Here is a 14880-nt window from a genome sequence, read left to right as displayed (position 1 = left end):
CTTTCACATTACCCGAAATTAAATTGAAGTGACAACAACAAAGTGAGACAAAAATAATGTATTTGAATACATGAGAAAATAAAAAAAGACAAGGAGGAAAATCATAAATAGAACCCGGTATTCATCTCATTTGTTAGAGCTGGTTATCATCAGCAACAAAACATTGTCCACTCTCTTTATCGTCGGATGGTTGCTGAAGATTACTTTTCTGCAAAGTTAGAGAAAAATTTAATTAAATACCAAAACAGCTTATCTACAAGAGCACTCTTTTTCGAATAATTAAACTGTCTGTGTATCCAAAAACCATATATTCTTATGTTCTTACGACCATATGTTCTTACCTGCTCAATTTCGTCAATGTCGCACAACAAATCGGTTATATCAAGACTATCACAGTCTGAAGACATTGATGAAAACAAATCGCTTTCCTGAAATTAAGTAGACGTAACAAAATGAGGAGATTGTAAGAAATTGCTTCGTATTAATTCACTTCATAAACGTCATAAGTAGCAATAAGGTTGTGTAGCTTGGAATATGCTAGCTATTTATTTGAATGAGAAACAATAGCTTTATCATATGAAGGATAGTTTGGAAATTTACTGTGAAAAAATGATAATGGTATTATAGCAATACACAAGTAAATCATGCTAATTCACGTTATTCTGCCAACAGTTTACCACTCACTGAGTTTAACGGAGATTGTAGAATTTCTTTGATGTCTTCAATCTCTAACACTCTGTCAACTATCATGTTGATGAAATCTTTTGCTTCATTTTCAACCTAACAAATCATAAATAAGAATATATTTGAATCTATTCTATCGTTTTTTATTAAATAAAAGAAGTACTTTTCCTCTGGTCATAAACCATTGGGTCTGCTGAATATATTCTAAACTAACTATTATACGTTTTCACCTCAAATGTGTTTAACGAACCTCTTGTAAAATTGAAACTTTATCCAATACATGATCGAGCGTTAACTTAACGTCTTTCATAATCTGAAAAAAACTCAAATTATGAATAAGTAATTAATTAAATTATTTTGTGTCGACCAACTTCTACGACTTTACAGTATATGGCATACGGTATATTTACAGTACAGTATATGGTTGTACACAAAGACCACAATTTTTTTCTAATTCTTTTTTTTCCGTTTTCCCTTTAGATAAGCAATTTTCTTCTTTAATATATATAGACACCATTTAGTAGTAGTTTATAATGATAGAAAACACCACATTCAGTAACCTGCAAGTTTTCCATGCTGGATTTTTTGATGTTGCTCGGAAAAGAGTGAGCCGTGGCCGATCTTCTTTGTCGTCTCTTTTTCTACAAACCGTAATAAGTTTTTGTTTTAATAACATGTTAACTTGAAAATAATGAAATTTGTTTGCTGTTTTGAATTTATTAATTCCATATTTTTGGGTACCTTGTGCATCATGGTGCAGTGATTTGATTTCTTAACTTATTTTTATTTTCTTTACCTCGCGTGCTTCCACATATTGTTGAAGACTTGGAAGCTCCTGATTAATTTGACGAAGACCAATACCAGTGTCATCAAGTGGAGTCCAAAATGCTTCGGCGGGTGAGTAACGAGCTGCTTCTCGTGTTGGAGGTGCTGTCTTTGGACGACGGTATGTTACTTTACCCTGTTCATGAGAAGTTTTGAAACGTATAGCGCAAAGGCCTTTCATCATTAACTTGATTACTTGAATATATATAAATAATGTTGCGTATTTATTCTCTAAATACGATTACTTCTATTTGAACTCATAGTATTAGTCATATATATATAGTTGAAATATTATTGTTCATTATTCAAATTAATTTTTCTACTTCGAGATTTAAACTCAACTTGTGTTACCTTCAAATTTTCCAAAACGAGTTCATTTTCATCAAACACCATTCCTGGAAGATTCTATATAATAAATTTAATACTGCGTATTACTATTTTTGGCGCTCCCGTAGTATATGCATCAAGATGGTTGACACCGGAACGTAGTATGTGTACCAGGTTAAGGTTAAGCCATAATTTTATTCTAATTTTCCTTATTTTAGTTCTACTACGAGTTTGGGGAATAGCTAAATGATTCCCGTAGTATTTGTACCTGAAATTATGGCCTAACCCAAACCTGGTACACATACTACGTTCCGGTGTCCACCATCTTGGTTCACATACTTACTACCGGAGTACCATATTTTTTATAAGAAGGGTGAGTGTTATAAATATTGAAAGATTAATCGGGTGTTGTCAATTATACAACAGAATTTCAACGATAATCGAGCTTCTGTAATCGGGAATGCCAGGATCATTAAAGGTAGCCACCACTACACTGTGCTTGTGGCTATGTATTATCGACAGACTTATAAATGGGTCTTTACAGAAATGCAATATTACAAGAATATTTCGTCAGATATTAATCAAATATCACAAATTTGTTTAAAGACTTTATACAAACCAAACCTCGAACGATTTCGTTCTTTCAATAATTTTTACTTTTATACTCTCGATGTCCTGGAATAAAAGAGAAACGTATTCAATGGATGACATTATGGGAATAGTCTATTACAGAATACACTCTATTTTACAAACATTTCATTTGTGTTCTATCAAAGTTAAAAATAATTTATATTGAGAATATTTTGTTACGGTCTCATTTACATTTGATATCACATTGGTATTACATAATGCTTTAGTTTAATCTTTTATAACTCAAATGAAAATGATATCTCATACCAAAGGTTCTTTTTTCAGCAACTTTTCCTCCTTTTTCTTTTGACCAAACAGAACCACGAGAGAATCTCCAGATAAAACACTGACCTGCAATTAATATTATTTAGTTGAAAACGTTTAATTATTCACTGCTGTAATTATTCACTAATTTTCGTAAAATCATGAGCTCCACTTGAATAACTGTTAGGCGTCCTACCATTCATTATTTAAGAAAATTGTCACAAAAAAAACATTACAAAATCATTATTACATTATCACCAGCAGCTGTTTTATCCTGAGTTCTTTCATTGTTATAAGTCATTGGATCTATCCATATTTCATTGTCGCCGAAACCAAAATCCAGAACTATCGGATCAAAATCATCGTTCGGACGTTTTTGTCCTCCAATGCAGAAAAATGGCGACTAAAACGATAGTTAAACAGTGAATAAATCGTTATTATGATCCCAGATTTTGACATTACTGTAGAATGAAGTCCGAAAGTTTACATCACCAATATAATAAACGCTACATTCTTAAACTTGAATTTCATATTCAAATCCAAATAAACTAGTCAGACAATCGCCTGTGTGCATGAGAGTTACGAACCAGCAAAACTTGTGTCGCCAGCCACATCCACCGTTGAAGCCTCGCATTACGTTTCTGTAGAAAACGAAAAAGTCGGTAAGTTCAGTAGCTATACTATATTTCAACCCGTTCATTATTTTGTAAAATTTTACTTTAATTATGTGAATACTATTAATTCAAGTATCGCTCTCAACGCCCTACAAAATCAATATTGCTCTACCTAGGGAAGTATGATTATTATATTTGTGTGACGTCACAAACACACATTTTTATTCCGATTGAGATGAGACGACAGCAAAAACCTGATTTGAAATTTTATTTATATCTTCGAAATCGGGGAAAATTAAACAAGTGTATGTTTGAACGTTCTTCCCATATTGATATTTAGCGCCGTAGCTAATATCATTAAAGAATGTACAAAGAATTTTATCTCGGTCTCGGATATATGAGCAATGCACCGGGTAAACCCTTAATTCTCACCACGCTATGTACGCGGAGAACGAGAGATTTCTACTACTTCATCACAACTTTTAAACCGACTCTAAATATGATGAGAGCCTTCGCTCGCAATGTGTAACATGTAATTAAACTTTCATTAAATTTCAATAATGAACATCAATTAATTTTTTTTTTCAAATGTTAACAACCTTTTTTCTATCTGAACTTTGCGATGAATCAACTTCATAATCCTTTGCTCTTTTTCTGCAAAAGATCCACCTCTTCAATTTTTCTCCTACTCCCATCTTCTTTTATTCTGAATCAAATTTCTTTGCTCAAGCAAGGAACATTTTCGTATTCGAATATCTCGATAAAACAACCATTATTGTCCACGATATCTCGAAACGAATAATTTGAGATTTAGAGCTATTTCGGTGATTTGTAATGTTCTCTGTGACGTAATAATCAACTGTTACCTAATAATATTGTTAATGTCACTGTGCGGGATTTACCTATCGCTGGCAGATCACACCAACGTTAACATACAAATTACGTATATGACGTAATGAATGACGCAATAATGGAAGTAGAGATAAGGCTTTAACTACTTCGCACAAGTAAGTATATATATTGTGCGTGGTTGATAATTAAAATAATATTAAAATAACTTTTAATTACGCGATGGAGATGCATGCAGGCTATCAGTGAACAAGAGAGCAATGCTCAAATATAAAGTTACAAAGATCAAATAACTACGCCAAGGAGCCTAACTTAGGATCAAATTTTTCACAGATTTCAAGATCGTTTCACAGACACTTATTGTACTATTGTTTTATGTGCTTAAATATTGGGCCAATTTTGGAATCGAAAAAGTGAGCGGTAGTGGAGACATTAATTTTATCTGGTTTTACTTCTCAAACATATTATTATCTTTATTGATAAAACAAATCGAATGAAAATATTAATTGTATACCGGACTTCCTTGTTCTTTAATTTTCATAATCCTGAAAAATAAGTTTTTTTTTCACTTACTATCTCTTTCTCGTATACCTTCTAAGTCTAAAACATTCTCAAATTGGGGTTCGCGGTCACTTAGGGGTCCGCTAGTACAGTGTTTTTGTCTCGAAAATAAGACACCATTATGAAGATTTTATTGAGTACCAAAGGTTTGTGATTGTATCAAGTTCATTACAGGAAATATAAATAGATGTTGACCATTGTTTATGAAATGCATATGAACCTGATCGTGAATTGTTAGGAATCCACAGTGCTGTGTGGATTGTAGACATTCAGGTGAAGTCCTAAAGTTCGCATAATATGCGGACGCTCTGAACTTTCGTCTGTTTACTGAATTATACAAAGAAAGCGATTCAGAATTCGAAACTATCATGTTGCATTATAACGCGAGATGCCCTACGGCAGCGGTTCTCAAAGGTGCCGCCGCGCCGCACTAGTGCGCCTAAAAAGTTAACTAATATGTGATTGAATATTTAACACACTCCTTGAGTTTGAAAACATCCTGTGCATCATTGGTTTATGAATCGCAGATAAAGAGATGTCGTAATAAAGCAAGCTGCCTACTACAGATTGGCTAGCGCTATCTGCGCCGTCCAAACAAGTCCATGTAACCACAACGGTGAACTGGTACATTACTTACTGTCACACCTTATCCGGGCTGGCAACCGGACGATGAGCGGTGTTACATCATATGTATTAGTAATCAGGTAACAAACAAATTGTCACGGTGTTAACCAAAATAGAATAGTAAAATGTAAACTGAGAAAACCCGTCGCCGACGACGAATGCGACGTGTTATAAGAAGATATGTACGAAGTGTGCCACGAATTTCAGCATTTTACTATTTTTTTGCATCCAGCAATTTGTACTATGCCCACGCCATGCCTTGTATTTCTTGCGAGTTTGATGTAACCTTGCATAATGGCACAGATATAAGTCGGTTTCGGTAACTTGACGTGTCTCCGAAAAATGGGTCACTTTATGACTTGGTATCCCTGACCTATCATTGTCTAAATTTGTCCCCGACCATGATGCTTTATGTTTTATACCATTGGTACTTTGTTTATCTGTACAATTTTGACACCATAGTTTTTTTTCTGCCATTGGGAAAGTGAACACGGGCATATTTTGAATTTGCTTCCAGAAGCACGACTTCACCCAGCAATGAAAGGTTCGCTTTTTAACTTCTTGCTCATTTTTCTATAAAGAATTTGTCTTGACATCCAACGAAGTATATAGAACATACAGACGTGGATTATCTGACACAGTTGCACAGGCAAACGTTTCATGGCAATACCTTCGCCAATAACAAAAGAGCGAAGTTTCTGACTCATAAAAGCAGAACCTCTGTCTGAACGCATAAATGCAGACATTCCAAACGTGGTGAAAAATGCGCGAGGGATTTACTCAAACTTGTTGTGAAAACATCTGTTCATGGGAATTTAAACGGAAAACGCAAAACCTCATCGACAACACACTGCCTAAAATAGCTAGTCAGATTTGAACAAAACAAAACGACAAGAATAATTCCATTGTCCTATTTTTAATTTCACCCAAAATTTTCTTCCCAAATTAGCTAATAAAATTGTATTGCATGGTTGTGTAATTTGTTTTTCCAAGTGTCGGATTACAGAAATGTATGATCATGAAATATAAAATAGCATATATATTTTTATGTTGTAGTTTAGTATATATATATACTGTAAATCAATTCACATGGATCCTGGTGTTGATATATCTATTGTGTATTATATAATTGGACAGGCACGATAAAGAAGTAAAAGAGCAGAAAATATCAAATTTACGACCTGACTGAAAATGATTTTTGTCGCTACGCAGAACGATTTATCAAGAAAGAAGGTAAAAAATTACCCCACAAACATATTTGTTCGAACTTGAAACAAGAAATTTCATTATTCCTAGCAGTTTTTTTAAAGTTATAATTTTTTTTATATAAATATTGCAACAATTACTAAACTGTGTTGCCCCGTGTTCTAAAAAAGCCTATTGATTAAAAGATAGCATCCCAAATAGGCAAATATTGCAAAATCGAACCATGCGTGACAAACCATGCATTGACATTCAAAGTTAATATTTTTTGCCGTCAATTTTGTTAGTTCGCGTGAGATATTATAAATTTCAATGTGTACATGCTACTATTAGTTTTGGCTAATTCTATTCTTAATGTTCTCTTTTTAGGTAGATATTAGACAAGATTTACGCTTTTCTGCTTGCTCTCAATTCTTCATAACACGTAAGCAGTACCGATATAACGCAGCCCATTTTGATGTGCGGTTCTGCTCCATGTGTATGTCTGAATTTCGACATCGTATGGGCTTCCATTCAAGTCTTCTAATGAGACTTTACACCTAAGTACAAAAAATAATGTGATAGACGGAGAACATATAACTGTTAGGCATTGTCGTTCAACTGATATTCAGATATTTTATTTTCGTCATACATGAAACATTGTAAACAAAAATACTAATAAATCGAGTCCCAAAAAAACACACACAATGCTTCGACTGCAATTGACGAGGAGCCGCGAAAGACTATCAAGTCATCGTGTCAGCGACACCATAATTGCAGAAGCAAGTTCAGCAGAAGATGTCAAAAACGTCAAATAATTCAACTAGTTGTTAATTAAACATGTCATGTTGGATGAAAGAAATTTGGGAAACGTAAATTGAATCGAGAGAGAAATGTATAAATGGGAAATATAAATCGCATCGAGAGAGTAAGTCAGGAGAGAAATATTTAAATGTAAAAATATCCATCAAATCGAGTCTGTCAGAAAAGAAGTGTGAAGTGAAAAGATATGTCAGTTTTGTCTCGCAACGTCGTGCTCGAGTGAGCGCAATCACAATAATGAAATTGTTGTCAAGCATGAGGCTGCAAAGCCGAGATAGCTGAGAAAAAATTCCCAGCAACCGCAACAGTTAATCCAAGTTTGGGGTTGGTAAAGCAATACATGAATACATTTTAGACGAGTGTTAGAGCAAGGTTGAAAGCAGAATTATCAACTAGATTTTCACTGAGAAATATTAGCATCGAGATAAAAAAAAACATTTCAATACTTGTTTAAATAAAATATAGTTCTTGGAACGAATTGCAAAAGAGAGCATATTCCAAAGTTGAATGAACTTCATGGAATTTCAAGTACAATTCGAAGAATAGCAAGTCACATAATGGGAGCTTATTGGAAAATAGCCGAGTTGCATATGAGTGAATTGCATTCGTTTCACAAAATAACAAGTCAGTGCAACAGACAACTCTTTATTATGATGCTGGTGCATAATTTTCATTACCTCAATTTTATAAATATCTTTAATTTTCACCAATTATATTTTCTGATTTGGCCGAGGTCCCGCATCAGTAATAGCACGAATACCCTGGTTTTGAATAATTTCAATTAGATGCAATAAGGGTTGTTTGCTGAACCCCAAGCTGCAATACCATACAGAATATGGGTCTGCAACTAGGCAAAGTAACCATACGTAAAATTAATATGGATGTGTACCGCCGACGCTTATAAGGCATTCCATCCGACTTCGATAATTTAACAACGATGCTATTTATATGAATGTCCCAGTGCATTTTATTATCGATATGGATGCCAAGATATTTGAACGAATGAGAATTTTCGAGAATTCTACCCCTCATATGAATATTCAGACAGTCTTTATGTTTGTACTTATTGGGAGTTATCAGCATAGTTTTTGATTTATTAACATTTAATGTCAGTTTGTTAAGTTCCATCCAATTTTCTATTTTTCTATTTAACAATTTTGAAAATAATGTGGAGCTACGAGCAAGATCATTAATTAGGATTAAAAATAATGAGGTTCATAAACAAGAACCTTGTGGGTTACAAGCAAAGAATATGAGCAATATGTACAAGATTGAACATATTGGAATCTATCAGTCTTATAGTATACATAGTTGATGAGGAGTTGATTTGTTACCGCACCAATACCATAATGCCACGGATTCTAAATTAGGATTTTGTGATTGACAGTATCGAAGACTTTTGTAAAGTCCAAAAATGTTGCACTAAAATATTCTTTCTTCCTCTTCCAATTTATTATTAATATTATGGGATACCGTATCTAAAATTGCATGTGATCGGGAATGTTTGCTTTGAAAGCGAAACTGTGATTTATTCATTACATCGTGCTTCACAAAAAATTTCATTAATCTCTTGTGCGTTCGAATACTTCTGTTCGAAGAACTGAGAGAATCGATATAGGTCTATAATTTAATACTTGTTTCGGTTGTCCTTGTATAGAGCAATGAGATTTTGGCAATACATTTGTCTACGCATCATCAATGGCATGTGTCACTGAGTTGCGATACATATTCAGTTGAGACGTATTGTCCCTTAGGAATTGAGATCCTATGCCATGGCATGGGCGAATGTAATATGTATTCTTTGAGAAGGTGAATCTTGCTGAAACAGTGAGCTAAAGTTCATTAAATTCTACGGCTGTATACTGTTACACAAACGTGAGACGAATTGGAAATTAAATAAATAAATAACAAAATTGTAAAATGTGTTTGTAATAAAATTGGACAGATCCTTGAGTATTTTTTTTATTTAGCATATGTTTATTCTTTCCTTTCTAAAATACTTTGAGCTGACTACTATTATTAGAATCTACCTCATGCCGGGCCTCGTCAAGTAGCATAAAGTGATAACGCTAAATTCCCATTCTGGAGTAGTCCCAACAATGAATGACGTTAAACGCTTGCGATGTCCTTCCCAGACAAACTGCAATCGTTGCCTTCCAGGCTGTGAAAAAATTTCCCATAGATAAATGTTTGTAAGATGGCTGGATTGAAACTAATAACATAAATATTAAACATTCAGGTTGCTTTGCAAATTTATGATTTTTTTAAATATTTGAATTGTAAAAGTGCGACAAGTGGTAAGTGCAATATTTTTAACAGAGCCTTGAAGTAAATTCCTAAACTTTTCGTATTTTTAAATGGAAGTAATAGATACAAATGACAAACGATTCAATTCCAAGAGCTTTAAATGTCTACATCAGCAGCTGGTCAATGAAGTTTGAATTTTGATGGACATTGTGAAAACCTTCTCACGAGATATGATTTATACTCTAATAGTGCAACCTTTAGAGGATTTTTTATTGATAAATGTGTTTAAAATAGGCAATGAAGTTAACATTGTCAACTGCTGTCTCATTTAACATTATTTACGGCTTCCTCTACCACCAAGTCCATGCTTCTGAAAACAAATACCGGGCTAACTAATCCTATACCCGACATGGACTGGTAACCGGACGAGAGGCCGTGGTTTGCCATGTGATTAAGCCGCCTTATCGGCTTTCCTCTCCGCCGAGATAAATATGTAAATCCTATCATATTATATCTATAACTTTCGATATAAAAAAGATAGTTACGGTACGGAAACCTAATTTTCTATGTCATTCATATATCTTAATTCATGTTTTTGCCAAAAAAAAACGAGCCTTCATAGCCAGAAGGAAAACAATATAAAAAACGGAATCTCAGAACAACTTAATTTCTCACCGCAAAGTTGTCTTCCGGTGTATCCAAGTGGCCCATATAGTTAATTTTCTCGTCTTTCTCGAGAAGATAATATCTCACCCAGTTATGGAAACCGCTTGTTTTATTATTATAATGTTCTCCAAGAAAAACGTGTTCAAACCTAAAAATAATTGTTGCCGTTCTGAATAGAAAACTCGCTAACAAGATGATTGGTTGAGCGAGCATTATATTGGTTACACTTTTGATAAATTCAAGTCAAAATTATTTGAAGAAAATGCGATTTTTATCATGCTAAAGTAATTGGAAATCCATTTACAGTCTCATCTCAAAGTCTGTAAAAATACTCAGTAGCTTACGAACTACGTACCCACTCGTATCCATAGCTCCTTTTTTTCTTGAAAAATTTTCAAACCAAATTTTTCGTAAAATATTTTTAAAATCGCTTGTCCTGCCACATCCTGACAAGCCTGTGGTAAATTAAAAACCAACTATTTAAGTACACTGGGTTGTAGTTTGTGTGGTCACGTTTAAGCAAGTCGGATGGCATTGGTTATGTCATACTGAATTATCAAAAGTTTAAATCTGGTTATTCAATCATATTTGATAAAATCTCAATCAATCAAGCGTGATGAGGTTATCGCGCACATAACAATTTTCATAGACCCACAGAACTTTTTGAAATGAATAAATGTAATACAATCTTTGACCACTGAAAATTTTAAAGCAATTGGTCCGGTAATTGATGAATAAATCATTTTTTTTCAAAACCATAAGAAGATAAGAATGACTAACAACAACAACATAATACAAAACGATCTAAATGTACATTTCGTGTCCTGAAAGCAATCATCATCCTTTATTTCATAATTATTCTAAAACTTACCATGTTTGAATAAAAATTGTCGTAGAGCTTTTCCAACTGGCGTTCTCAGAACAAAGTTGATGAAATCATTTTGTTCCTTCTTCTTGTTGTTTATGAAGGATTCATCTATTCCTAATGATTTTTCATAATTGTCAAACAAAGCAATGAGTTTTTGAAATGACTCTAGTTGCAGAATGGATTCATCTACATAGGTGAATAATCTGTTGAAAGTTAAAAATGTTTTTCGATAAATTCATAATAATCAATCAGACCCCCAAAAAGACAATGACTAAAGTAAAGGGCAAAGGTTAGCATGATTAGATGTGATTGTATTTTCGTTAGGGAAGTTTATTCTTGTTTCTTATCATTCAACACGAAGGTCATCTATACCTCTATATGGCTGACCAGATTTTATTAGTTTGCATTTCCAAACACTTATTATACCTATTTGGACTTTAGAAAATCCAAATAAAATCGGGTAAAAATTTTGAATCATGCACGCACATGGCCACACATTATTCACAGATTTTAACGCAAAATTTTGATATTGATAAATGATGTTTTAATTTGAGTATTTTTGATAAGTTTCCTATTTTTTTCAAATGTACACGCTTATGAGCACTTTTAATAAAAGACTCAATTTGTTCTCAAATGATGTGAATGAATGGGAATAAATAAGAATACACAACAACATAACGAATAACTTTAAATAGAAATTGCTTCAAGCGTTTTAAACAATTAATGTATCTTTTGGCTACTTGAATGGGCTAATTAAGAAATATATTTAGAGCAATGCTGTACAATGTACACGATCTGAACTTGAAACTAGAAGAAAGTTAAAGTGTTGAAGGAAAACATCGCAGTCATATACAATCAACGAGAAAGAAATCACAATATAGTAATTAAAAACCAACTTTGATTTCATTTTGTTTACTTCTGACCCTATAGCTAATAATAAGCTTAAAACACTGAAATTGGTACAGAATTTATATATATATATATTATGTTATCATTCAACGATTACAACTTACTTTTCATCAGCTTTATCTGTCGTGTTTTTGTCAGTTGTAAAACCTTGTTTATTTATAACAAAATCCGTAGATCGAGGTTTAAATGTATTTTCTTTCCACAATCGTTTAGAAAATTCAAATATCTCTTTGTTTGTCACTGAAATAAAATAAGTTTCATTATAGGTAATGTGAGTAGGAACGACTGAAGCACAGCATAAGCCCACTTTGCCTCAATCTGCCGATCTTATCGATTGGCTTTATATTCCCACTTCTTTGTTTTTTGCACATATCTATTCTCATTTTTCATTGTATGTAATATATATTATCGCAATATGCCGTCTTACCACAACTCCCATTAGTAAATGCGCACTTTTGACATTTTTCTTTGTCCGGCAAATAAATTTGACATTTTTCAGCGCACCTGAAACAAAGGAGAAATGCTAAGTATATGGACACGAAGAGGAACAAATATGAAATCTAAAGAAAAACAAATTTTGGTAATAGCCTTATAACAACAACACATTAATAACAAAATAATCTATAGGTCAACTTCATATCCAATAGTCGTGTCGGATTAAAGTTATAAATGCAAAAAATTCCAGTTTTCTCCATCAGCACGGTCATAATCCATAAGTCAAAACTGAACAAATGCTCATTCCAAAAATTTAAATATAGTTGAAGCTTTCGACACAACAATAGATGTCAGTCCATCTTTGCAATTTATTTATCTTACCATAAAAACATGGCAAGAGACTCTATATTTGGACTTGGAAATCTAACTTATAGAAACTAATATATTTTCCTAATTTCACTTACATAGGTTGACATGTTTTAAGGTAACCATTATTTCCGACACAACAATCTTCGTGCGCTATGCATCGTTTAGTGCATTGACATGGAAACGAACTGTTGTATCTGCTAAAACATCTACCTTCGCAACCCACCAAATCTGTAACGCTTCCACCTGGAATCACGGCAAGATAAAAAAAAATGCAGTCATATATATAGACGTTGACAAAAAATAAGCAATAGGATTGGAAACGTGGTTTAGTCAACAGTACGCACACAGCCAATCACATATAGATCAGACACACAGTCATACATTTATTACATGAAGTCGATTTGCTGTACGATACATAACTTGAATGATTGTATTTGTATATTGAGTTAGGTACATATAAATATGATATTGGTTGTAGATAGACCGTATATCACGCAAAAGAACTCATCATGAGATCAAGATGTGGTGAACGGAGTTCATTATTATGCAATATATGTTGTTCAATCTTCAACGCCCTAAATTATATATTTCTCTCATAGAACGAATTCGTAATATGTTACACATACCTTGACAAATGACTTGCCCAACGAAACTACAAATCAAGAAGATGAAAATCTGTACGAAGCTATTCATAATATACGCCATCAACCTTATTCACTGAAACAATAAAGAATAATTTAAAGTAGCTTCTTGGAATCCTACTGGCTAATAATTTTTCTGCGAAATGAATGGTTTTTAAATCTATTTCGAAGGAACACATGGTAGATTGAAATTAGAACGTAAATTAACTCACAATAAAGGTAGTTTAATTAAATACAAAACAAACACTTCTTTAATTTCCTTTATTCTATTCCTTTGATAACTTAAATTTTCAAATCTATTAATTTCTTGCACTCCACTATTACTGTATGACTATTTTTAATAATCAGTTTTTGTACTTTTTTGGCGTGTTTATGCAAAGAGGTTCTGACACGAATCCGGTTCAAACACTCAAGAAATTATTTGTTTAACGGATTAAAACCATGTTTTTGAACATTAGAACGCATCCATCACAATTTGCCACTCTATGTGTTCACGAGTTGTCATATAGGCTACAGCTGCTATGTAATAAAGTTTCATCAACACCTCATTACTTCGGTACTTCAACAACTCAAGATCATTATATTTGAAATCAATTTTTGTTTCAGGCCGAGTTCAATTGCGAAATAACAAATCGTAAACCGGATTGAGATTCGTTCTATTTTCATCGACAAAAGACTACAACCCAACTTAACACGAATATTATTACTGCACATCTAAATAAGAAGTTTTTAACTATATATATAATGTAATTTAAAACATACGTGCAAAGTAACACTTCTAGATTATCATGTGTATTTGAATTCATTTTAACAGGCGCCTCGGGGGCGTATTCGACAAGAGACACTTAGGTTGACCACAAGAAAAATCAAAAAGCAAGTACGAGTGTTGTATTCCACCAAAATAAAAAAACAAATACACGATAACAAAAGTAATATAAATATAGTCCAGAAGATAGGCAAACAAAAGTGTGACAGCGCAACATAATATCTTAAACATAAATTTGATTCCTAAGCTCCTGCTAGCATCTGAGTTGATAGAGTTTGTGGAATTTTATCAACACGATGACAATTGTATGTGACCGTGGCGTCTCTTGCCATGGTTTTATGGCGCTATTACCGGTATATTTACAAAGTCATGTACAATATTTTAGTCTATCATGCGGAATTATATCTACTTAAACCTAAACATAACCCCAAATACATCAAAATTGTATTCATAAGAAAAGTGTTCCAACTTACCCTATATTTATCACCATCAGGGTGACCAGGGTAACCACGGCAGCTCGCTATTGGTTTGTGGCAGCTAAAAAAATCAGTCGCCGTGGGTTTGGTCATAGCGGCCATGGTTTGGAAATCCCGCCAT

At 33.3% G+C, this 14880-nt stretch overlaps 2 protein-coding genes across 2 annotated transcripts; both read right to left on the bottom strand.

Annotated features, from left to right (window-relative positions):
• Positions 1–88: 88 nt before the first annotated feature.
• On the bottom strand, positions 89–4668 carry LOC120330189 (uncharacterized). The gene is made up of 12 exons (XM_039397047.2): positions 3944–4668; positions 3318–3371; positions 2981–3133; positions 2734–2817; positions 2461–2511; positions 1861–1914; positions 1481–1645; positions 1245–1325; positions 935–997; positions 685–780; positions 342–428; positions 89–208 (listed from the first exon to the last, which is right to left on the bottom strand). Exons 1-12 carry the CDS (start codon positions 4037–4039, stop codon positions 134–136), a joined length of 1059 nt encoding a protein of 352 aa, XP_039252981.1. The 5' UTR covers positions 4040–4668; the 3' UTR covers positions 89–133.
• A 1881-nt stretch (positions 4669–6549) lies between these two features.
• On the bottom strand, positions 6550–14775 carry LOC120330316 (uridylate-specific endoribonuclease D-like). The gene is made up of 10 exons (XM_039397205.2): positions 14757–14775; positions 13503–13593; positions 12972–13119; positions 12500–12576; positions 12177–12312; positions 11167–11366; positions 10651–10750; positions 10305–10443; positions 9413–9543; positions 6550–7120 (listed from the first exon to the last, which is right to left on the bottom strand). Exons 2-10 carry the CDS (start codon positions 13579–13581, stop codon positions 6997–6999), a joined length of 1134 nt encoding a protein of 377 aa, XP_039253139.1. The 5' UTR covers positions 13582–13593; positions 14757–14775; the 3' UTR covers positions 6550–6996.
• Positions 14776–14880: the final 105 nt, after the last annotated feature.

Source organism: Styela clava, chromosome 12 (assembly GCF_964204865.1).
Source record: "Styela clava chromosome 12, kaStyClav1.hap1.2, whole genome shotgun sequence".
NCBI classification, from domain to species: Eukaryota; Metazoa; Chordata; class Ascidiacea; order Stolidobranchia; family Styelidae; genus Styela; species Styela clava.
The sequence above is the reverse complement of the archived record's forward strand: the minus strand, read 5'-3'. Positions and strand labels throughout refer to the sequence as shown.